General features: G+C 38.0%; 2 protein-coding genes and 1 long non-coding RNA gene across 6 annotated transcripts in view; 2 read left to right on the top strand and 1 right to left on the bottom strand.

Annotated features, from left to right (window-relative positions):
* LOC127786488 (autophagy-related protein 9) overlaps positions 1 to 25,094 on the top strand; it is a gene marked incomplete in the record, with an annotated part of 1,007,132 nt that overhangs the window by 197,086 nt on the left and 784,952 nt on the right.
* On the bottom strand, positions 1,888 to 5,083 carry LOC127786597 (uncharacterized). Its single transcript, XR_008020003.1, has 4 exons — positions 4,954 to 5,083; positions 2,888 to 2,983; positions 2,592 to 2,687; positions 1,888 to 2,281 (listed from the first exon to the last, which is right to left on the bottom strand). It is a non-coding gene; the product is annotated as an uncharacterized LOC127786597 (long non-coding RNA).
* LOC127786546 (protein TIFY 4B-like) lies at positions 13,347 to 23,906 on the top strand. Of its 4 annotated transcripts, none has more exons than XM_052314015.1 (9): positions 13,348 to 13,660; positions 13,787 to 13,926; positions 14,147 to 14,295; positions 17,012 to 17,114; positions 17,195 to 17,357; positions 17,659 to 17,724; positions 20,081 to 20,141; positions 20,242 to 20,456; positions 23,518 to 23,906. In XM_052314015.1, exons 1-9 carry the CDS (start codon positions 13,543 to 13,545, stop codon positions 23,529 to 23,531), a joined length of 1,029 nt encoding a protein of 342 aa, XP_052169975.1. In that variant the 5' UTR covers positions 13,348 to 13,542; the 3' UTR covers positions 23,532 to 23,906. The 4 variants fall into 4 exon arrangements, with proteins under 4 accessions (XP_052169977.1, XP_052169976.1, XP_052169975.1 ...); XM_052314014.1 differs by having other exon boundaries at positions 20,078 to 20,141; XM_052314017.1 differs by lacking the exon at positions 23,518 to 23,906 and having other exon boundaries at positions 13,347 to 13,660; positions 20,236 to 20,381.

The following is a 25,094-nucleotide window of genomic DNA, read 5'->3' as shown; positions in this document are numbered from 1 at the left end:
TATATATATACATCGCACAGACAACAACGGGGACGGGGAAGAGGGGAGGCAAAGCAAGACGGCGACGGGTAGCGGCCGATGGGGCGATGGATGGACTGCCACAACCGACAGTGGCCTGCAATGATGGGAGCAGCGGTGGGGCGAATGACGGCCTGCGATGATGGGAGCAGCGGTTGGGGCGAGGGCGGCTTCTATTACCGATGGGGGCAATTGTCGACGGGAAGCAGCGGATGGGGGCGACTGCAATGGCCAACAATGGTAGCCGGAAGTGCTGAAAAAGAAGGCGATGGGAGGCGGCGGAAGGCAAAGGTAGAAAATGAAAGGTATAGTTGAAAATCAGCAAAAAGATAAGAGTAAAATAGTAAACTACTTGGTCAACTTAACTTTTAAATAAACAACTTTTTTGCAAAAGCTATCTCTCAATAGTTTTTGCAAAACGCTATACCAATGGCGTTTAAGCTATTTAACTTAAACGCTGGTGAGGTGTATCCAAACACCTCACTAACTTTTCTTAACAACTTATAAGTTGTTGATATAGCTTATAAGTGGTCAAACTAGGGGTGTGCACGGTGCGATTTGGCCGGTCTAAACCATTTTCAGCACGCTAAACCGCACTAGCGGTTTGGGTGCAGTTTACCGCGATTTGAAAATAACCTGTTTAACATACAATCTCCAACCTGTTATAAATAAATAAAACATGCGACAATGTTATAACATATTCAACTAAAAATATTAGCAACTTTATTTCTTGTCACCAGGTCATAGCAATTATCAAACAAATGGCGATAATTATCCAATAAATCTTGTACATGGATGACGTGAAAATGATGATCACAAACAATTGGAAAAAGTATGATGAAAACAACATAAGAGGGGGGTAAAAAAAACTGACAATAAGTATATATAATCAAATTGCTCAAGCCAAAAGGCTACTCAGACCACATTTGTCTCTTGGATTCAACTCCAGAAATTGAAGATTTCAGAACTCACTATGATAACTATTTTGAGGAACCAAACAATACCAAAGGATTACAATTTGACCAAGCTTTTGAATTTTTAAGCAATTTTTATGTTTTTCAGTCATTTTATTCCTTCCAATCCCAAAACAGAAAGTAGTTTTCAGATGTAAAACAAAATAGAATGAGATCTAAAATTGCATAGATTTAGGATATCCTCTCTGTTACAAACCAACATTAGTGAATCTAAAACCAGGCTTCTGATATATCAATAGCCACAACAAACAAACAAACACACACTAGACGTTAATAAAAATACACACACCTAGACGCTTCAGCCCGAGCTTCCTCTTCTCTGCCTCGATCTGTCGCAGCCAGCGGTGGAACCTTGGGTGTGGGCTACCACGATTCTCCAAGGACAAGGAGAAAGAGAAAGCAGAAGGGAAGACGGTGGAAGTTGGAAGGTTGCAACAGCAGCGGCGATCGGATGATTCCGATTGGGGGGAATTGGGGAAGGGTTGCGCGGGTAGGGGAGGGCCGGAGAGGGCTGCCGATTAGAGTTGCGCACGTGGGGGAGGGAGTGTCGATTATCGTTGCGCGGGTGGGGGGGCTGCTGATTGCGATTAGGGATTAGGTTGCGGGTGGGGGAGGGGGCTCTGCAGATTGGGAGCAGGGATTAGGGTTGTGGGTGAGGAGAGGGTTGCACGGGGCTATAGGTGCCTTTATATATATATATATTATTTTTTTTTAAGTTTTTGGGCGATTTGGTTTAAAACCAAATCGTCTACTGTCCAAACCGCGAACCGCGCAATTTGGATAGCTTTCAAACCGTTTCCGATCGTCAAAAAAAAAAAATCAATCGATTTGGTCTGACCAATTTTTATGGTGTATCAATTTTTTTGAACACTCCTAGGTATAACTGTTTGGCCAAACGAAGCCTAAAAGGCATTTTCACATTCAAATCGAAAGCCCCAGAAACCAGAAAAGTGTTCCTTTCAACTGCAAAACCCCATCCAATCACACTCAAATCGACCATAACCACTTCTCTGTCAATCTGTCCATCAACTCAACCACCAAAACCTTAATAAAAAAAATGCTGTTCAGACATTTTAATCACAATGACTTTAACAATACCGTTTGGGCATTTTAAACGCACAACCTTAGCCCTAAAAATCTTTATAAACCTTGCCCTAAAATGTTTATATCCCTATATTTATGATGACAATAATTAGCCAGAGATCTGACGCTATAAATAGCTTACCAGAAGAAGTTCATCTTCAGATTGACAAGTGGGTCCCATAAAATGAATAAAGAGGAAGGACGACCTAAAAACAGGGGCAAAAATAATATAAAATGACATCATCTTGATCCAGTTTTGTAATTGGTTGATAAAATTTTGCATGCAGGAAGTGCAAGATAAAGATGAGAACAGACACACACATATAGGTCAGTTATTTAATAAACAAAAAGAAGAAAATGATTATTCTCGTAAAAATAAAATGAGATTTCAGATAAAAGACGATGATTTTAGGACCATTTTCATGGTTTTATTTCTGAGGCAATGTGCATCAATCAATCAGCTGATAACAACCACAATATTTAAACCATGCAATTTTTAAATGTTTTCAAGCATACCTCTCCAGGATGACGACTGTTTAGAGAATGAACATCAAGCCTGTAATTATGTTGTGGTATGAACTGTGATGCATCTGAAGAATGTGCTTCGATATTCTATAGCAGGAAAATCAAGTTAGTAAACAGAAGATGAGACGCCTTATAGAAGCATCACAGTAACATTAATTGAATCTAAACATCAATTCAAAGCCCCTGCTACAGATCTTTCATTCAAATGATCTAAATTTCAGTTCTCTGATGAGGGAAATTGAAGTAATGCCAATTGAAAGCAAAGTGAAAAGAGAAACGGTATTAACCTCATTCTTTCTGCTCCATCCAAGTATGCCACTCCTACCAGCAAATGCATAAGATGCAAAATGGCGTAAACCCACAGTTCCAGAATTCTCAGAAGCCTATTTGGAATCATAAAAACATGCCATGAAAACTCTGCCATTATAAAGAGAAGCATGCCATTTAAACTTGTTCAGCTATTAATTATGCAATTGTTGATGGGCACAATAAGATGTTCTAATAGCTATACATGGAAGAGTAATGCATGCATCAAGAACAATGGAGAAAAACAGCCCTATAACTAATTGTAAATACAGAAGTTAATTATTTAGGCAAACAAAGAAAACATTCCCATGCACTACCATGCCTTTATTTTGTTAATATTGAATTCATTTTTCATGCAGAAGAATGTCAGGACCTCAGTCCTGACTAGGAAATTTCTCCTCTTCAGAGGGGAATTAGGGTTAGGAAGAAGGGAAAAGGGGGGAAAGAACGAGAGGGAGAGACCAACAGGGAGTTGCGAGAAAGAGAGAAATGGAAGAGAGAACTGAATATTAATTTTGATTATGAAATTCGTTACCTCCATTATTGAATAGGGAGCTCTTATACAGCCCCTTTCCCACCAATCCTTGGTGGTTACAACCTTAACAATCTGATGGTTACATCCTACAATAGGCTAACAGCTTACTACACCCTCTTAACTGCCTACTAACTGCTTATCTGCCTATCTGCCTATCGTTACAACCTACAGCATTTACCCGCCTACTGTTACAACCATAATAGATAAAATACAATTTTACCTTGGGTTCCACGTAGGACCCTGACAAAGAAGAAACTAACTTAGGCTATGTTTGGATTGGGGGCGGTTGAGGGGGAAGAGAGGAGAAGGGGAAGCAATCCTCTTGTTTGGAAGAGGTATAAGAAGAGGAGGGGAAGGGGATCGGAGGGACCCAACCCCCCTCCATCCTCCAAAATCTCTTCCCCTCAAATCGGGGTAAGCAAGGGAACAAGCATATTTTTTAAATTATAACCTTTCCCTTTCCTTTCGTTTTCACTTAAACTCACAAACAAAAGGGAAGAGAGTTCCCTTCCTTTTCCTCATTAAACATCCAAACAAGGGGAAGGTAACTCCCCTCCTTCCCCTCTGCTTCCTTCCTTTTATAAACCCTTCCGACCACTCCCCTCCAAAACTCCCAAACATAGCCTTGTGGACTTCAGAGAAACAAGGCAAACACTAAAATATCTACATGCAATGACAACATAAACTAATTGGACATCTTCTTAGATAGGATGCATATGCAGGATTCATATGGAATAGAGATTGTACTGCCATGTCCATTAGGCAACACCTCATATGGGTAATGCTGCATTCCCCCATAAGAGACTCAAACTCAAGTCTATTAAATTACTTATAAAAAGAACTGAGATAGCATGCCTGAAAGACAGTGGAGAGTGGAAAGGGAGCAGGATGTAGAATTGATATCTAACCATTAAACAGGTTTACGAACTAAAACAAAAAGGGAGAAAGAACCTCAAAACCCAAAAGAATTATTAGAGAGAACATATGAAGATTCTGTAGGGTTTCTTGGAGGGTTTTAGGAATGAAGGAGATAGAGCCAATTTCTTGTGCAATGGATCATTAATCATTCTTCAAAATTTAGGCTCACCTCTCAATTCCATGTCTACCACCCTTTCACTATTTAGCCTAGTATTCTACACCTGTTGCCTCTTAAAAGGAGAAAGAAAAACAATACGTACTTTGTCACTCAGCTATATTGTGACTTCTCCTGTAATATTTTTGGTAAATTTTAGTAAAACTGTAGCAAATACTAGGCTTATTTCATGGATAGTAAAGCAGTAAACAGAAAGATATATATACCTCAAATGTGAAAATCATTCAAGGGCATTGTCAGAAATGGCAACAGATACCTAGGTTATCAAAAAAAAAAAAAAAAGAAATGGCAACAGAGCTTGATATGTTGGATTAGGAAGCTAATGTTGGACAATAAGTTAATTCATAGAGGACTGGAAATAACATTCTGCAAACATAAAGGACTACCAAATTCTACTGTTGGTAAACAAAAATTCTTACCTCCTTTTCATTAGCACTTCTTCTGTGTTGCTCAGGATTTTTCTCGGCAGTCCCAAGAATCACAGAGAAGAATAATATTGTAGATTCTCAAGAATCACGTGTTGAGCAGGTGAAAACATTTCTCTGAAACAGTTTAAATGCAGGAGGTTGGGAAGCTAAGATAGTAATGATAATACAATTCCAATTTCCCTGGGACCAGGGAAAAGAATGTCACACCAACTCCAGATATATATATATATATATATACACACACACACACACTAGTATATCACCCTGCGATGCACGACAGTTGTTTTCCATGACAATAATTTTAAAATATTTTGAGGGTATATTATTTATAATATTTAAATAAATAATATTATATAAATAATATTTTATTACTCATTGATATTAAAAAAAAAAAATAACATAGCTAATCTGAATTTTGATATACCTCTTTGAAGACCACGTTTTGTGGTTGAATTGGTTGGCACTCCATCCCTATCACAAATAAGCATCTTATGATTTATAACTCTAAACACTCCAACATAAAGTTATCCATGACTAAAAATTGATTTTTTCAAATATAATTCCACATAAGAATATTTGTTTTATAATACAAATATTATATATATTTTTTGTAATATAAGAAACTTGAGGAGTCTTTTGATCATAGATAATTTCAATCTTGATTTATCTCATTCTCTTTAAAATCTACAATCTCTCTACTCTACAACCCTAAGTAAACGAACAAATTTATCGAGAGATGAACCTCGAGAGTCTAACCCCCTCACATAGACACAAGCAATAACGTAAATCCTAAATTTTATAACTTAAACACAAATATTATAAACTAAAAACACATCTATGCACATCAACTTCTCTCGTTTAATCATTTCTGTCCTTGAATTTGAAAGAATTTATTGTGCCTCTCAAGTTTTAATTTAGGATCTATTACATCCCTTAAATTTTAAAATTCGCACAACATTTCTTGGATAAAATTTTATATTAATATAATATATATATTAATAAATTATATATAATTATTTCATCATTCATAACAAAAGACTAATTATTTTATAATTAGATATTAATAAATTATATAAAATTATTTATTAAAATTTTATATTAATATAATATATATAAAAGTGACTGTTAAATATATATATATATATATGACCAATTTCATATGACTCAATTAAGATTTTTTTACAGAAATGGCATGATTCATATGGATGTGGGCGACTCAGTCATGCTTCGCCAAGTACCCACAATATATATATATATATATATGTATGTCCAGCAAAATATGTAATATTGAGAAAGATACGAATGAGATCAGGATGAAATCGGGTTTCATATGATTTATTTTATATATATACTGATTGCAAAGTAAGTAATATTGAGAAAGATACGAAGGAGATCAGGATGAAATCGGGTTTCATATGACTGATTTTATATATATAAAGATCGCTTACAAACATATATATATATATATACACACGACACTGTACTATAACAGAGATATGTATATATATGTATATTTATAAATATTCATCCAATTCCGGCGAGATTTGGTGGATGCTTTCCGAAATCGGGTTTCATCGAAGGATGAAACCTGGACTGTACTGGCCAAGTTAGGCTTGCCCAATTCAGAAGGCCCAAAGAATGCTCGATCTATGACTTGATATCGACCTAACTTCAGTTTGCAGCGACCATCATCATCACTGTTGTATTCTTGACACTCCCACGTCTACTATCAGTCCCATCAGCATTACTATAGGTCCCGTTACCACCATATCTTCACTAAAAAGTTTTGTTGGCATCGAAAGCCTCAATCCATCCCTTTACCATGACTGAGGAAAAAATACATCCAAGTGAATTTTCCAATTCCTTTATATAAATTAGCCTGATCATAGGCTAATATATATTTTTTTCAAGTCTTACCTACACTCTGTTACTTTGAATCCTCACTGACTTAAGCATCGAAATGCTTGCAAGTGCTAACTACATCCGCCAAATTGTGACACTCTATCGTTGTAGCAACCAACTTTGCCAACCACGTTGGGCTGAAAGGAACATTTGGCGCCCACCACGGGGCTGACAAACTTACCTACCCCATTTCTCACAAGAGTCTTTCAAACCAATCCCACCACCTTCCCATGGTGCGAACTAGAAGCATCCCTAACCAAGAACCAGATGCCAACAACCGCCAACTAGAAAATTCAACCACCATGGAGGTCCTCATCCGAATTGTCCAACAACTCCAAAATTAGGTTACTAAGTTAACCGAAAATTGGCAGCGTGACCAACGCAGCAAGCAAGTCGATGACGACACAGAAGGTAGCCACCACCAACAATACCAGGTTACCTATACTCTCATTCCTCCACCTTTCACATCCCTATGTGTTCTAGGCCACCATTTCTCAGAGTTCATTATGTTTGTACCTTTGACAGATGGCTTCTGCCTTCCCAACACTTTGGAACCATATGACGACACCTCTGACCCCCAGGAACACCTGACTATGTTTAACGTTACGATGTTGTTAAGTGGGGGCACTAATATGATCATGCGCCGAGCATTTCCTATCACACTTAAGAAATCGGCCATGCTGTGGTTCTTCTCCTTGGAGCCAAACTCTATTCATGACTTCTCCGAACTTGCCACCCATTTCCTCACCCACTTCTCCACCAGCTGAGCTTATCAGAAAATCTAAACCAACCTAATTAACTTGAAGCAAGGCAAAGGTAAGCCACTCCGAGCGTTCATGAATTGGTTCAACTAGGAGGCCAAGAACCTCAATCCGATAGCCTTTCTACATGCTATCGTGGTCGGGCTTAAACTGGGGTCATTCGCAGACTCGCTAGCTCGAAAGCCTCCTACCAACCTAAACGTCCTCAAGAAGCAAGCGACATGTTACATCACTATAGAGGAGGTTTCGGTCACTAGGAACAACTACCTAACTAGAGAATAAAGGAATAGTAAGGCGATAGCCCGGAGCCGAAGAAGAGAAGTTCGACGCTAACAAGGAAGGCCCCTACCGTATCACCCATAACCTCGGTAAGGGAACCTACCACCTTGTCGAGCTCTCAGGGCAACTCCTGTCTAGATCGTGGAATGCAGCTAGCTTACAAAGATACTACAACTAGGTTGCCATTTTAGTTTCCCTTGTTATAAATCAATTTCATCCATTAATTTATTCGTTTGTTATGACAATACGGGCCCAAGCCCAAGTTTTGTCTTATTCTCTTATATCATTCGGTATTTTCACATGAGGTCTTTGCCTATGTATTATGCAATTACACATCGTCAAAATAAAATTGGAAGTTGTTTAACTATGATTATCTTTATCTTGAAGACCGGGTGCTCTTAATTTCTCTGGGTTTCTCTTTTTCTCATTGTGCCATCTACCGTCCCCTAAATTAGAAAGGGACGGGGGTCAGTTTAACATGATCAGTTCGCCCTTAAGCTCCTGGGTCTATCTCGACAGAAAAACCTCGAGGCCATCCTAGTCTCTCTCTAGTTGTGTCGTCTACCGTCCCCTTGATCATACAAGGACAGGAGTCAATTTAGCATGGTCAATCTGGCCCCAAGTGCCCGGATCTACCCCGATAAGCAGACTTTGGGGCCATCTCGGTCTCTTTCTCGCCATGGTGTCTACAGTCCCCTGGATCAAACAGGGACGGGGGTTATTTCAGCACGGGCAGTCCGTCCCTAAGTGTCAGGGTTTACCCTGGCGGGTGGACCTCGGGGCCATCTTGGTCTCTCTCTCGCCATGCCTTCTACCGTCCCCTGGATTAACAAGGATGAGGGTCAGTTCAGCACGGTCAGTCCGCCCACAAGGGCCCTAGTCTACCCCGACGAGCAGACCTCAAGGCCATCCAGTCTCTCTCTTGTCGTGCCGTCTACTGTCCCCTGGATCAGATAGGGAAGGGGATTAGTTCAGTACAATCAGTTCGCCCCCAAGCACCTGACAGACTGACCTCGGGGCCATCTTTGTCTCTCTCTCATTGTGTCATCTACCGTTTCCTAGATCAGATAGGGATGGGGTCAGTTCGGCATGGTTAGTTCGCCCCCAAGCACTCAAGTCTACCTTGGCGACAGACCTCGGGACCATCCTGATCTCTCCCCCTGTGTCGTCTACCATCCCCTAGATCAAACAGGGACGAGGGTCAAACTAACACGATCACCTTAGTCTCATTCAAGCCATGCCTTGTATCAAATATCATGGCTAAACTTATGGTCACCTCGGTCTCATTCAAGCCATGCCTTATATCAAACAGGCATGGATGGACCTTGAGTCCATTCTAGTCTTTCTCTTTTAGCATGCCTCATCGGGCCCTTATTCCCGTTATATATATATATACAAGGACAAACTCGACACCAGAAACAAGGTACTTACCCGATCTCGAGTCAATATTTTTAAACATGCAACAAGACAAAAAGGCCACCTTTATCGTCGGATCCGGGCCGAGTTCAAGCACACCAGACGCCCCACGTTATTTGAACTGCAACCCCACCTCGATCATACATCTCGGCCATGCCCGAACACTATCTCGGCCACACTTCTACATCATCTCGGCTATGTATCTCAGCTAAGTAACAACATCACCTAGCTTCTTTTCTTCTAGCTCGGATACTCGTCTCTCGAACATCTGACCTAGGAGACTGTGGACCGTACTAGCCATGTCAGGCTTAGCCCAATTCAAAAGGCCCAAAGACTGCTGGGGCCACGGCTTAATCTTGGCTCAACTTTAGCCTACAACGACCATCATCATCAGTGTCATACTCTGACACTTTCACGCCTATTACTAGTCCCATTGACATTTACTACAGGTCTCGTTAGCACCATACCTTCACCAGGAAGTCTCGCTAGTGTTGGAAGCCTCAATCCCATCCCTCTGCCATCACAAAGGAAAAGATACACGCAAGTGGGTCTCCTCACTCCTTTATATAAACCAGCCTAATCACAGGTCAATGTATGTTTTTTCCAAACCTTACTTATACTTTGTTATTTTGAATTCTCACTGATTTGAGCGTCGGAGTGCTTGTAGGTGTCTGCTACCCCCACTGGATCGCAACACTCCGCCATCGCAGCAACCAACTTTGCCAACCCCATTGGGCCAGAATGAACAAAACCGATCATCTTCTTTGTCGCACAAAATTTCTTTATCGCCATTATGTGCTGCCCACGCCTTTATCATTCGACGCCTCCTCCATCCCCATCGTTATATATAATATATATATAACAATCACTTTTATATTTAATATATATTATATTAATATAAAATTTTAATAAATAATTATATATATTGTATTAATATAAAATTTTATCCAAACACATATATGTATATTACGCAAATTTTAAAATTTAAGGGAAGTGATAATCTTAAATTAAAATGTAAGGGGTACAATAGATCCGTCTTAAATTTAGGAACACAAATAATTAAATGAGAGAAATTAGGAGACATAAATATATTTTTAGTTAATATTATATTAGACAATAGAAAAAGTGATCTACAACATCAATAATAATGATATATAATAGAGAAAGACAAGCTCTACCCTTTGCATTATGTATACAAAACACATTGTGCTCAACAAGCATTATTTCATCCTTGAATTCAATAAGATTTTCTTTTTTATTTTCGATCACATAAAATATGTCACGCAATACATACACACTCAAATGTTTTCAGCTAATTTTATTAAATCATTATAAGGGTAATGTTAGGATAATAATTAATCATTCATGTGATTTAATCAAATCAAGAAATGACAATGTAAAATTTACTCTATATATAATCAATGAACAGAATAATCGCAGTTGCAGGAACGGCAGATGGATACGAGCGTAGGCGATAAAAGGAAGAGGGGAAGCTGCGACGTCGTTCTCTCTCCCACGTGCGGTCTGGCCGATGCGTGGGGGCCGCCCCACTAAAAAATCATCAATTGCTCAACTCAACTGTGGAAAGCCATGAATGATGATGATGATGACCAGATCATGATCAGGATATGAAATGGTCGGATGATGATGATGGAAATGGAGCCCTGGGTTGGGGACTGCGAATGAGGGCGCACCAACCAGTTTGCCTTGTCGGCCCCACTCGCCCTCCATCCCATGTTTGCTTACGTCGTCATAAATGCTTGTGGGATAACCTCTGATATGAACATAAAACAGTTGACTACAATATTACCCAGGGTTACAATCATTCCCTGTTTGAAGAAGAAGGGTGGCAGTGGAAATCGCCGTTTGAAACACTGGAAACATAGATTTGGAGGAAGGAGACGAAGGGGCGGCTGTCGTGGTAGAGGGGTGGCGATGCGATGCTAGCGACAGACAGTGAATGGCAGTAAGACGAAGAAGAAGACAGGGGGGGAGGAGGAGGAGGAGATTATGACGGTGCTCGCCACGGCATTGAATGGTAGCAAGACGAAGAAGAAGAAGAAGAAGAAGAAGAGGAGGAAGAAGAGTTGTTGGCGGTGGACGACGGGATAAGGCGGTGGTCCGCCTGGGACGAATGAGAGAGAGAGAGAGAGAGATTAATAAATGAGGAGAGAGAATGAGGTTAGGGCTGGCATAGAAGACGCAGAGGGGCAACATGGCTAGATCGTTGAAAAACGTTTGACTCCCTACCAGATACGGGCTGTTCGGTCGGTTGGAATTGAATGGATCGGAATTTACAGACATATTATTAAAAAATATTAAATATTGATTAAGGTGTAATAGAGAGGTATTATTTTAAGATATTGTGCATTTATTATATTAATAATGTTAATAATACTACTTTTTAAACCATTAATTACTTTTCAAAAATTATAAATACAGTACTCTCTAATAAGCATATAATAAAGATTTATATATGATTAGTGATCGTGTAATTTACGGATAATGTTTGTTAAAATATGTAAGATAAGAGAATATAAAGATAAAAATATAATATTTTTTGAACCAAAATATATAAAAATCAAGATAAAATTGGAAACATTACAATATTTTTATGACACTGTTTGTTTAATTTTTAGAATTTATTGAGAATTGTATTTCTTTTTCATATATCTACTAAATATACATGATAAATACCGAAATAATTTTTTTTACTAAAATATCTTTATTACCAAATTCATTTAAAATTATATATTAATATCAATAACAATTTTATGATTAATGTGAATTGTCAAAAAATTAAAATTAAAAATAGTATTTTATTTTCTTAATCCATATTTAAAAATAGATTATAAAAGACTCAAAAAATGGAAATAATTATTAGTAGAATTAAGAATGTCAAAACATATTTTTATAATAGATAATAAAATATAAAATAAAATAATTTAAAAAATCAGTGAAAAAAATTTGTATCAAATATAATATATATATATATTGAAAGAGCTAGAAATTTAAATTTTAAAAATGTATTAAATGATATTAATTATCTTACCATATCGATAATTTAAATTTATTTATAAAATATCATATAAATTTATCTAGAGATAAGAGTCAGATGAGTTTATTTGTAAAAAGTTAAATAAAAAATTATATAATTTTTTTAAAAATAAATAAATTTAATTAATACACTAAGAAATATTTAAAATATTTTTCATATTTAATCTTTTTTCTTTATCCCACGTTTGAGGAAAAATTAAACACTGTTTTAATGGGTATGGGCCGTATGGCTTGATTATGATTTTCACTAAATTCAAACCAAAATCCGAACTGAAACCGAATCGAATGTATGGGTAACCAAATCAAATCGAACCTAATATACATATATATAATATATATATTTATTTAATATATTATATATATACATAATATATATTGACTACTGCATCTTTTTTTACAAATATTTTAACTAATGCATTACAAATATATAAAATATTTAACATTTATAAAATAATTAACAAATAAAACTTAATCTTAAATTATTTTATCTTTTTCAATTAAATAATTATATCTAAAAAGTTTGAAGTTAATTTATAATTTTATGCATGAAGATGATAATTTTATTAGAATTTGTCTTTATTTATTATAGAGTTATCAGTTTTTTTTATAAATGCTATTTATAAGAGTTTATATTTATTTGTTGGTATAAATTAAACTAAAAAAAATATAATTAAAATCGAAATCGAATAATTTAATTATAATTTTAATTTTTAAAACTAATATATAATAATTTAATTTTAATTTTAATAATTTAAATTTAATTTAATTTTAATTTTAATAAAAATCAAAACCAAATCGAATCATTCTCAACCCCGAAAAAAGAATGGGCAAAATGCTACTGATGGAAACTGCACAAGGCAAGGTGAGAGGACCGTAATTTGGCCGAAGTTGTGGGACGGGATCGTAATATGCCACCAAGCAAGTACGTGGCGTCCCGGGGTTGCAGCCCCGACCCATGAAAAGACATTGAAACAAAGCGGCGACGCCCCAATCCCCCAACCCTCTTTTACTCTCTCTCACCCACTCCCGTCTATGCAAAAGCCCCGGTCGTTTGCGCTTATTTACGGGAAGAGGATGATCAATCACTCTTCCCTCAACTGAACCCCCCCGAGGCCTAAACGACGAACCACCACGTCCGGTGGATTGCTCGCCGGAATCTGGCGCCATGCCGCCGGAAGAAGCTGTTTCCCGCTCTCCGCTCGACAAACCGCTCCACCTTCTCACTGAAGAAGACATTTCTCAACTCACTCGCGAAGATTGCCGCCGATACCTCAAACAAAAAGGTCTGTTTCTGTGTGTGTGTGTGCGCGCGCGCGCGCGTATTTGTTTCTGTATTTGTGGACTAAGAGAGCAAGAATAGGCGAATGAGTCGCCGGAGTGTGGAAGAGCTAATCGGAGGGTCCGTACAGGGATGCGGCGGCCGTCGTGGAACAAATCGCAGGCGATCCAGCAGGTCATCTCGCTGAAGAAGCTTCTGGAGACTTCGTCGGACTCGGACGCCGGAGCTTGGAAGAAGCTCTACATTCCGCCTCTCGAGAATCCACATCGCGTGCGTTTGAATCCCTCACTCTCGGACACATATACTGACGATACGCATACACATTCTCTCCTCTCCTCCTCGCTTTTTTCTCTTTCTTTAATGTTTTAATTAATTACTGAAAAAGAAAAGGTCAAGGCGTGTTTATCTTTTTTCTAATATTATTTTAATTCGCTGATCCACCTATGTTACGTATGTTTATTGACAAATTAGGACGTAATATATAATATAGGTCTCCAAAGCAACATGTGGCGATACCCCAATTTGTGTTCCCGCCCAAGAATCGGTTCCGTACCGGCGCAAAGACCCCGAGAAGTCCGATCTTTGCGGCGAGTTCCCGGGTCATCCGCTGGGAGCCAGCAATGACTCGGTGTCTCCTAGGTAATTCTTGAATACATGTATCGTGCATTTCAGAAAACACCCGGCATTGTTAATTTACTCTTGCTTTACTTCTTGAGGGATGTTTCAAGTGGACAATGGTAAGCGCTTGACATTGTTGACTTGGTCGTTGGGTTCTTCCTATGGAGATATAAAGCCAAAATAGAAACCCATGGCAAGCCTTTACAAGTATCTGGAGGGGGCTTAGTTTGTAAACGTTCATTTAGGAAACGAGATTAGGTTTTTGGTCTCAAGCAGCCTGAAAATAATTGAGTTCAGCATCTTAAACGGTTAAGAAATCTCATTTAGTAAACAACAAAGAATAATATGGCAAGGTTGTGACTCCCGTTGAATCTCATGTTCATTTGACGTTGTGAAGCTAGGACATTTAAAACATGCCAGCATGGCATTACTAGTCTTGGAAAAATTTTAAGTTATCAGATTCCAAGTACTAATCTTGCAGTATTTGCTATTGCATGATGTTAACATAATCTGCATAAATGTAACGTTGATTTCTTATTTTTGTGTTTGGGGTTATCTAAAATTAAACCTGTATTTCTGTAAATAAAATTAAACTCAAAATTTCAATCAGGTATCAAGTGGTTGTTTTGAGTATTGACCTTTGAAGTTTAAATGATTGTACATTAGTGGAATCAAGTTTTGAGTAGCCATAGGGCTAAGCTTAAACACAATGAAACCCATACTTTCTAGCTCCATCGCAGCTGAGCTAAGAGAGTTCAGCTCGAAAATTCAAATACTTGGTGCAGTTTTGATCTATTTGCTGCTATATCTTGGAGGCCACTTTTTTAACAGTTTCAATCGCTAGTTTTGTGTATCAAGGCACGTACGTTTTCATGCCTTATCAAAGTGTAAAAAATACAGAGTTTGGATATGGAAATGGAATTGCTTGCCTTAGCTTCTTATAGATGATGATGATGATGATGATGATAATGATATTATGTATTATGGCCAGTCACAGTGATGCATTATATCATATCACCTCTGTTTGCTTCCTGGAATGTTATGCACCAGATTGCTCTTTTTTATTAGTTATGCATCCATAAAACACTTTTTGAGTGTTGTCATGTTTGTTCCTTATCATACTATAGAATTTATTAACAATTTGCACTCTTCTATGTTTGTTAATATTATAATGCATTTTGTTTATACTTTGAACCTAGAATATGAGATGAGGGTGAATCTTGGTAACAATGGTAAGACTGTTCATTTGTGATTGGAAGTTCACGGGTTCAAGTTGTGAAAACAACTTCTTTTCAAAGGACAAGGACGCGCACAAAAAATGATCCTCCACTGACCATCAGAAAGCGGGGAGCCTCATATATGGGGGCACCTTTGTAGAACCTAGCATATGACATATTTGTTTGATATTTCTTATTAACAACAGCATGCAACAACAATAACATAATTAGCGCTCTGCTACCTTTTCACTCCACTGTCGAACCAACTTGTTACTGTAATGGATGAGCACTGCAGAATCAAACACAACCGGGTGTACATTGCTGCTGAGATCTACCTTTGCAACAAGATTGCCATAACACCAAGGGCTTCAAAGTGGGTAAAACTTCCAGGACAAGCCATCTCAGCATTAGCCTTGAGAAAGGTGAGGAAATCGTTGACCAGTTTGGCAACATCCAACTCAAGTGGAGGTTTTTCTGGATCGAGCCCTAGGCCAATCACTTTGGTGAGAGGCACTGTTTTGAGTTCAGCCTCAACAAGAAGTTCAAGAACAGTCTTTTGGGCTTTAAATTGTTATACAGAATCATATAATGGAAATTTTATTTTCTATTAATAAAATATTTCTATCTAATAAAATTTATTAGTTCTTGGCATTGCTACTAATAAAATGTTATATCTATATAAAGATTCTGTCACGTTGGTAAACTTTTATTCGTATAATAAAACTTTTATTCGTATAATAAAACTTTTATTGGATGGATAGATTTCCAGTTACAGTATCATATCTTTGACTACCATAGGCATATGTTTCCCCTGGTGGGGGCAGTTGACCCCTCTCTGCCCTAGGTCAGACCACCCCTGCTTAGAGGGAGGATTCACAAAAAGTAATCTTGCTTCTAATTAACCAATATCAATTTTCCAGTTGCTCTGGTTGGCTGTCTCTACCAGTTTGTACAGATGTATTATATATAGGAGGCTTAGGATGCAGAAGAGATTAGGAAAAAATCTATCACATCCAGATAGCTTGGATATGCTTGAAATGACTGATAAAAAGTGACCTCTGGAGTCTCTAGAAGAAAAAATGTGATTCTTCTGGGACACCTTTGTCAGAGTTATACCTTTGATTTAGAAGGTTTGAGAGGATATAATGAATAACTGATTGTGAAATATTATAGATACATCAATGGATATATGCAATTTGAGAATGCAAAAATTACTCAATCTCTTCAAAGAAGGTATACGAGTTGATTATGTGCTGACATATCGTTTTTCTTACACTTGTTTTGAAAACTCAAATAGGCCATTGTTCATGTTGTGAATTGCATCTTTGCTGAGTCTGTAGCTCCTCTAAAAGATTTTGGCTGTCATGGTTTTCTAAATTTTGTATTTTGGGATTTTGTTGTGATGGTTCCCAAAATTTTGATAAGTAATATACAGCAGGACCTTCAGGTTGACCCAGGTCCTCTTTTTTGTCACTGAGGTCTTTGTTCTTCTTATTTGGTGTGAACCTAAACTTTTTCAGAAATGAATGCAGAACTGCAGGTGCAACAAACAACACAGTAGGGCAAATGACAATATTCTATTGTGGTGAAGTGAATGTTTATGATGATGTGCCAGCTGAGAAGGTATTGAAACTCCTTTTGTGTACTTTCCCTGAGATAACTCTGGTGATATTCTAGGCCTCTTACATGACCAGCATGTATAGGCACGAGCACTATTGCAGCTTGCTGCAAGCCCATTCCAGTTGCCTATGGAAGGCCCACTTGATGAAACTACAGCAAGACAACCTTTGCCATGCCATTTACAGGCTGCAAATGTCAAAGTCAGCCCAGAGTCCCCTGTTACAATCTTGTCAACATCACAAGCAGGTAATTGGGATCAAGTATCCATCCCTGGGTATTATTTATGAACTATTGAGAACTTATAGGTGGAATTTACTTAAAGATTGGATGAACTCCACATAAGCAGCTTGTTGTGATAGGCATTCTTGGTACTTGGATGTCAAAGAACTTGCTGACACAAACTGCTAATTGTTCGATTTTCATAAATCACTTGGTTTGACTTCTCAATGCTGGTGGCATCCCTGAATATCACTTAACTGTTTAACTTTGTGGTTCATAATTGTGCTGCATTCAGGATATTAATTGAAGTCTAGTTTTGGCTTTACAGTGAACACAATTGACAACTGCCGCCTGCTCAGGGAGGAAAGTGGTGCATTTCGTGAAGATAATCCTGGTGAATACCTCTACTAGTTTACAATTGCTTAATTCAGTTTTATGTACACGGGAATGACATGTTGCTATTTTTGACTCCTTAGAGCAATGATCAATATGCCAGTTTTTATTTTGGGTTGTAGTCCTGTAACAATGGCCTAGTGGCTCTGATTATGTGCCCTCCCAAAATTATTTGTTCTGTTCATGGCATTGTTTGATAGCATGTACCTGCTATGCCTACTTAGGGAAATTTATCAGCCAACCAGCTACTTCTGTTGTTGGATTTTAAGCTTATGTCTTAACGATAGTAACTTGATTGTGATGTGATATACTGAACTTGCATTTACCATATTGGGTTAAGGTTGAATTCTGTTTTGTGAGTCAAAAAGTCTAGGCTTCTTTATTTATTTATTTATTTTGCATTATATTTGGTGTGGTTACACCCCCATTTTCTTAGTCTAAGAATGCCTTTGGTTACCTGCCTTTGCACACATAGTTTGCCAAATTCAACATGATATGTCCATGGCTGGCTGAAAAGTTACATTTTAGCTAAATTGCTCTCTCCTGGATTTTTGTTTTCTTCTCCTGTCATTGGTCATCATGTCTCCTCTAACAGTTTGGCTGCATGTCTTACCTGGCTTCTGTGTTATCTTCATAAACCTTTAATTGGGTCAACCACTTATCTAACATCTGCATCTATAATTTCCAGCCCAACTTCCTGGAGTTGAATGTTACTGAACTGCCATAATTAATGCTTGTTGGTGCTAGCACTTGCATGAGTGTCACCTGGGGTGCAAAAAATCCATGCCAGAAATGTTTTTTTTTTTATTGTGTTGGTACATTATCAGTAAAGCTGGAACCAAGCTATCAAGTTATATGGCACTAAATCTTCATTTCTCTTGGTTTTTGATGTCTTTATTTTTTGTTGACGAAGCAAAAGTTTTTGAATGTATTCTTTGATAAAAGGAGATATAAGAACATGGATTAAGCTGACAACATAAAACTGGAGCTATTCATGTTTATTTAGTTACGTTCATGTACAAACTTCTGGCACAATAGACAGCACTTAGTAAAAGCTTTAAGTGTTTTGGGATGTTAGAATGTCTTTCTCTTAGTGATGTATATATTAAAAAGTAAGCACCACATTAAGCTTTTGTGTAAATTACACTTTGGTCCCAATCCCTTTTCAGCCCCTTGTTTTTCTTTTGGAACAGTTAAACCATAGGAATTGGGGTCAAGTTTGAATGTCTACCTTGATACATGTTGTTTTTCAAATTGAGAAGAAAATCCTCATATGGTGTGCACATCAGTTATCCAGAAATGCAAATACTTAATATTTTTTAAACATTATAACTAACACCAATACTGACATTATGATTTCAAATTATGTACAAAATACAGTTCATTTTTGTTCAGTCCATCTGATTTAGACACACAATTTGATCAAAATGATAGGCTTAGTACTCATGCCCAATATATTCCCTAAAATTCATCTCTCTCTCTCTCTCTCTCCAGTTGGGATTTTGTCACCCCGACCAAGGCCATTATCGTCACAGCCATTTTCAGCCACCCTTTCATGGTCTGCCAGGTGCTCCCCGCCCTCTCTCTCTCTCTCTCTCTCTCGCTCTCTCTCTCTCTCTCTCTCTCGCAAGTCTGCCACAAACCAAATGCAAACTCTCTTCTCTCCTTCTGTAGCTAGACTACAGCCACCCCAACCTAGTCACCACCTAACCCACTGCTCTTACCCCCTTTAGTATTCCAGTCAAGACAATGAGGACTTTAAAAGACTTGTGCTTGGTAGTGCCCTGCAATGGTCTTTTTGTGATCATGCTGTTCATACTGAATTACTGAATTTGATAACGATCTGAATATGATTTCCATTGGGCATTGGACTGTAAGACACTTGGGTTCCGCATGTGCTCAAGAATTGGCTGATGGTTGTGGGTAGTCTGGTACTACTTGGGGAGAGAATATAGATGAAAGAGAAAAGAGAATAGAGGTGGGGAGTGGGGAATGTGGCTGTTTTCTGATGAGTGAAAGGAGGAAAGAAAAGAAATTCAAGTAAAATGAAAGAGAGAGAAAATACAAAGAGAGAAGAGGGTGGCAAACTCGTGCATTGTGGTGGTTGCTGCCAGCTATGAGGAAGGTGGAGAAGAGGTTGCTATGACATCTTTTATCATGATGCGGACGTATTTGGTAAAAACTGATTGGATAATTGGTCAATTATTTTATTTCTGTCAAAACTAGAAAGTGTGAGGTGCACCCAGTATTTCTATTAGATTTTGAATTGGCAACTTGACCCTGATTGTGAGGGTTTTTCAAAGTGATCCTACTCTAAACTTGGATGTTCATTCTATCCTCATCATTTCCCTTAGCAGCTGAAGGACCAGGAAACAGAAAAGCCTCAGTGCAAAGATACCTTGAAAAACGGAAAGACAGGTACCTTAAGTGGCTAACTGCTTTCTCTGACAACTAGATCTACAAAAATCCATTTCTTTTTCTTTCTTCTTTTTGGTCCTCACATTCCTGTTAGGTGAAGGTTCAAGAGCAAGAGAAAGGTTGCAGTTCCTTCATCTACTAGCTTGGACATTTACTTAAACCATCAATTGGGTCCAATCCAGAATGAGCATTCAAACAGGGGTGACGCAGGCTCCTCACCTCAAATCAGACCACCCAACACCCCTGCCAGGTCCAGCTCAATGGAGAATAACATAGTGAAGAATGCCAATCTTGCAGCTGGTCCAAATGACAAAGGTAATGATTTTGTTACTTTTGCTATTTGCATGAAGCGGACATAGGACTAAATCAAAGTGTATTCTTCTTACTATTGGGTTATTGTCACATTCACCACTTGCAAAGTTCAATTAACAAGAAATTACCATATAAGCTACCTCTACTCTATATTTAATGTAAAAAAAAGACTAACTCTACACTTTATGATAACAACTAAACCCCTCAAAATTAAAAAAATAAAAGAAAAGAAAGAAAAAAAAAAGGTAAGAAGCTGAAACAATTTATTAAAAGACTTGCGATGCAAGTTTTATCATCGATTTGGGAAACTTCATTTGATGCTTGCATGAACAAGACTGTAAAAATTGCATGATGATGCCAGAAGAAAAAACTTTGGAGAAGACCAGCCCCAAAAATGAGACTGAAGACAAAAGAAATGGAGAAAAAGTGGGTATGAGTGTGCAATGCAGGGGTCAGTGCATTTTCTGTGTTTTCTATACAGTAGTAGTGGATTCATCCATGCCTATAAACTGCATGCTCAATTGTCTTAAAAAACAGAAATATCCTTCTAATGATGCAATAACTTCATAGATTTTTTTTTTTTTTTCTCAAGTATGAAGAAAAAGACTATTCTGCCTGACTGTATCATATATTTAAGCAAATAAGACATTGTGACTGGCTGACAGTATGTCAAGTGATATATCTGAACTAATATATTTGGGATTCTTCAGAACAGAAGGGCTAGAAAATTCTCCCTCCCTTTCTCTACTTTTGCTAATAAAGGGCTCTAAAATTTTCAAAGATTCATGATATTCTGTGAACTTCTTACTTATTATTGATGCTTATTTTGTGTATCAAGCACCATTTGCCTCCACGCATCGAACATATTTCCATAATTAGCTCTAATTACAAGCTCATCCTCATGGATTATTCAATGGTAACAGTATATGTTCTCTTATTGATTGCACCAAGTTTGTGCAGTTGTGGCATCCTTTTACTTGACCATAGGACTTCTCCACCGAGAGCTCTATTTTGATCTTTACTCAGACTTTATTGTTCTTACATATTGCTCTTGCATGCTTGCTAGTAGTACTCCCAGTAGCTCATACATGCCCTGTTCCTATGTGCATGCTAGGAGCACCCTTAATGATTCCTAGATGTTGCTCCTGCATGCATGTTAGGAATGGCCCAAAGACTCAATATCTTTTTCCATTCACAGGCCATGCACAGATGAGTAGCTCTATGAGCTCTCCCTTAATCCAACACATCTTCATAATTATCTCTATTGCTAGGTTATCTTCATGAACTTGCACGGTACAGTGTCTCTTTTCTATTAGACCAACTTTGTGCACTCGCAGCACTCCTGGGCTCCACTGCAAGAGTTCTCTAACTGCGCACCTCAATAATCACCATCTATGCTCCTCTTGTTTTGATATTTACTCACCATCCCTAATTACTCCTACATCTTCAATATTTGCAACGTCTTCAGTCACTTAAATGACTCCAACAACTTGGTAGGGTCTTAGTTCTCCTCTCTCTCTGGGGCCTCAAGTCTTTCAATGGGAGGTGGCCAGGGAAAGGTTTGTCAATGATGGATGCTTCTCTTTGAAGGATGCTTAACTTGATTATTTCACAAAAAGAGAGGATCTGGAGCAAAGAATGTGAGCAACCTATGTATGCCACACACATATTGGATCTTTAATGCATGATTTTGATAATCTGACAATACGAAACCCCCCATACCAGAGTTTTAAGCCATGACTGTGACCTCATCTCATCTATGTTGGCACACCTGTGAGGAGAGCAAATAGAATGGAGAAATTTGTCGTGTAAGAGATGCGGGAAGATTTAAGAAGTCTTGGTGGAGAATGTTTAGGTATAATATGATATATAATGGCTTTATATGTCATCTCTAGAGATGATTAGCAAATTAGAATCCATAAATTTTACTTATTGTGAGTAAGGTTTGGTGTCATTGATGTCAAGTTTCTTGAGGTATATATAAGCAATGTCATTTTGCAGTAGTTAAAAGGATTTGGAAATAAAAAAAATGCTTGATGATTTCAAGCTCTCTCTGGTTAAGTTATGACCTTGAAAGATTTTCATTTTGGGGGCTTGGAGGGCACATGTGATAGTTGTTATTATATTAACGTTTTGCTTTATTTGATTGGTCTTTAATGTTGCTTTCAGAAGCCTGTCTTTGGTTTCAAGGAGAATGCTATTACAATATAAGAACATTAAGTTTAGAAAGTGGTATGTATTCCATAGTAGCTGTCCAAGGGAAGGTGCCTACATTGTCCTATCAATTAATTCAACGCTTAATTTAGAATTAGATTGTCTACTGGCTTATTTAAGTTGCTTAGATATTTTTTTTTTTCAATAAAAAGTTAAAGAAACATAACTGGAAGAAAACCAATAAGGGGAAAATAAAATATTATTCAATTTTGATTGAAGAAAACTGGAATGGAAGAAAAGGAAGATTTTCAATTTTTTCAGGTTCTTAGCTGGGCCAAAACCATCAATTTGTGTCAATAGGCTGTTTTGCATCTACATAAATAGTGCACGGCTTGCTGTTGCAATACAAGCTTTGCAGAATTTGTTTGAGATTTATGGCATGAGCTGTTTCTTTTGACTTTTGGTTCCATACTTGTGGTCGGTGGTATGTTTACATGACAGGAATATTTAATTATTGGCTGGCTGCTGAACTTTGATGGCTTGTGGATATGTAATTAGGCTGACAGCCCATTTAGTCATTTAATGAGAAAATATCATTCTATTGATTTTGCCCGGTAGTTACCCAAATAGCCATGTCTCCTTGCTTAACCTGCATCGTCTTCTATAACTCTTAAATCCCATTGGTTTTTAGTTTCTTGGATGCTTGAAAGTGCTACTTAAGATAGCAATACCCCTTCCAGCCAAAAAAAAAAAAGGCAGGTTAAACCCCTGTGGTAATGGTGGAGCCTGTTGCGCATCTCTCTCTCTCTCTCCCCCCTCAAAAATGAAGGAATGTTTCTGTATTTTGTTTTCCAGAAAGTACAACTTTAAAATAGCGATAAAACCTTTCTAACGGTCATCTACTTTTCAGATTTGCAAGATTGAATTTGGGGCTTCTTGTCTCGGTGGACCATGTCAGTGTCGTATGCTCATGCTATCTAAGCACCGTGTGGAGCTCCATATAATCAAAGATGGCCCGGTACAAAGGACGGGTAAAAAATGTAAGTGTCCTTATAATATCGTAATTTGGAATGTAAGACCTACTATTTCTTTATTGTTGCGGTTTGAGTTAAATGTCGAGAAGTCCCATCTCTATTTAATTCCTCTGCAAATTGTCAAGCCTACCACAATCTCCATCCGCGTCATTTTTGTTCTCTCACCTCAAAGAAACACATGATTTTGATATATTTCTGTTAGTGCTTGGTGGATATCAGAAGCTTGAAAAGTGTTCTGGACTGGAGCTTGTAATTCATTGGAAATCCAACTGTTGGGTGCCCTTGTTTGGAGAAAACAGAACTCTTGGATTGACCCAGTAATTCTGTGCCCTGATCAACCGGATACCCATTTGACCAGAGACCTTTAGTGAGTGATCCCTTAGAAATTTAGCATCCAGATGGAGCCGGATCAGGTGGAAGGAACGCGAGCAATTGAGTTTTGACTTTTTTTGAGTTTACCCATTTTTGAAGTCTTACATTACACGTGCCTCTTGGCGTGGGCTGTCATGTTTCACTTCACAGCGAAAATAGCACGGGACCCAGCAAGAATTGGCCTTTAAGCTTGTCTCTTTCAAACAAATCCACCAACTGGCCAAAAGCGTAAATACGCCAGTGCTCTAGATGTGTGGAACCCTCTTTTACCCAAGCCATTAACGAAATGCCCGGCGGCTTGTTTCTCTCATCTGGACCATAGTCTCAAGTCTTTCGAGTGTCTGCATGAACGTGGTCTTACATATATATATATGTACCAGATGTGTGATAATATATGATAAGAAGCCTGGTTTCACTTCATCTTGGTAGAGATGGCAATAAGGATCTCCCCTTATGGATACCCGCCCCTTGTGGGGTTGGTTTGGCCCTTTTGTGGGGACAACATAAAAATACGGTTGAGGATGGGTACCTGTTCCCAATTTGAATATATTAGAATTAATAAATTTTAATTATTTTATGCTTATAAGTCAAAAATCAAAATAAAAAACCAATACCTTAGTCTCTTGCACCCAAATCATGATATCAACCATTGTTATTGTAAGTGGTGCATGAGACAGCTGTCTTAATTTTTTTTTTTTTTTATTCTCTCTCTTCTTTGTTCTTCCATCACTAGCCAAATTCATAACCAATTCTTCTTTTATTGGGGACAGTTCCATGAGAGAATAGATAAGATAAACTTGTGTTGGCATTTGCATCCATCACATCGCATTTGATTTTGAACGTCATACTCGGTTGCTGCTGCTGTTTCTTTGTTGGGTGGGGTGGGGTGAAACCTATTATGGTAGCATTTATTATTTAGTGACAAATAGCCTGCACTTCTCCATTGCTAAGCAGCAAGGTCGGCCTGCCTGCCTGTCCAGCATTTCATTTTCAACCTGCTCGGTCAACGGCATTTGGACAATGCCCAGGCCCGCTGGGAACTCACATGCTACGCAATCTTTTTAACCATTGGTTCCTTACA

This window comes from Diospyros lotus, chromosome 12, assembly GCF_014633365.1.
Source record: "Diospyros lotus cultivar Yz01 chromosome 12, ASM1463336v1, whole genome shotgun sequence".
NCBI lineage: Eukaryota > Viridiplantae > Streptophyta > Magnoliopsida > Ericales > Ebenaceae > Diospyros > Diospyros lotus.
Note: the sequence above shows the minus strand (reverse complement) of the source record. Positions and strands in the feature narration are given on the sequence as shown.

Coding starts and splice junctions, on each gene's coding strand:
- LOC127786546 (XM_052314014.1), top strand. CDS start 13,543: ATGCCGCCGGAAGAAGCTGTTTCCCGCTCTCCGCTCGACAAACCGCTC. Junction 17,115..17,194: donor ATGATGTGCCAGCTGAGAAG/GTATTGAAACTC, acceptor CAGCATGTATAG/GCACGAGCACTATTGCAGCT. Junction 17,725..20,077: donor ATTTCGTGAAGATAATCCTG/GTGAATACCTCT, acceptor CATTTCCCTTAG/CAGCTGAAGGACCAGGAAAC.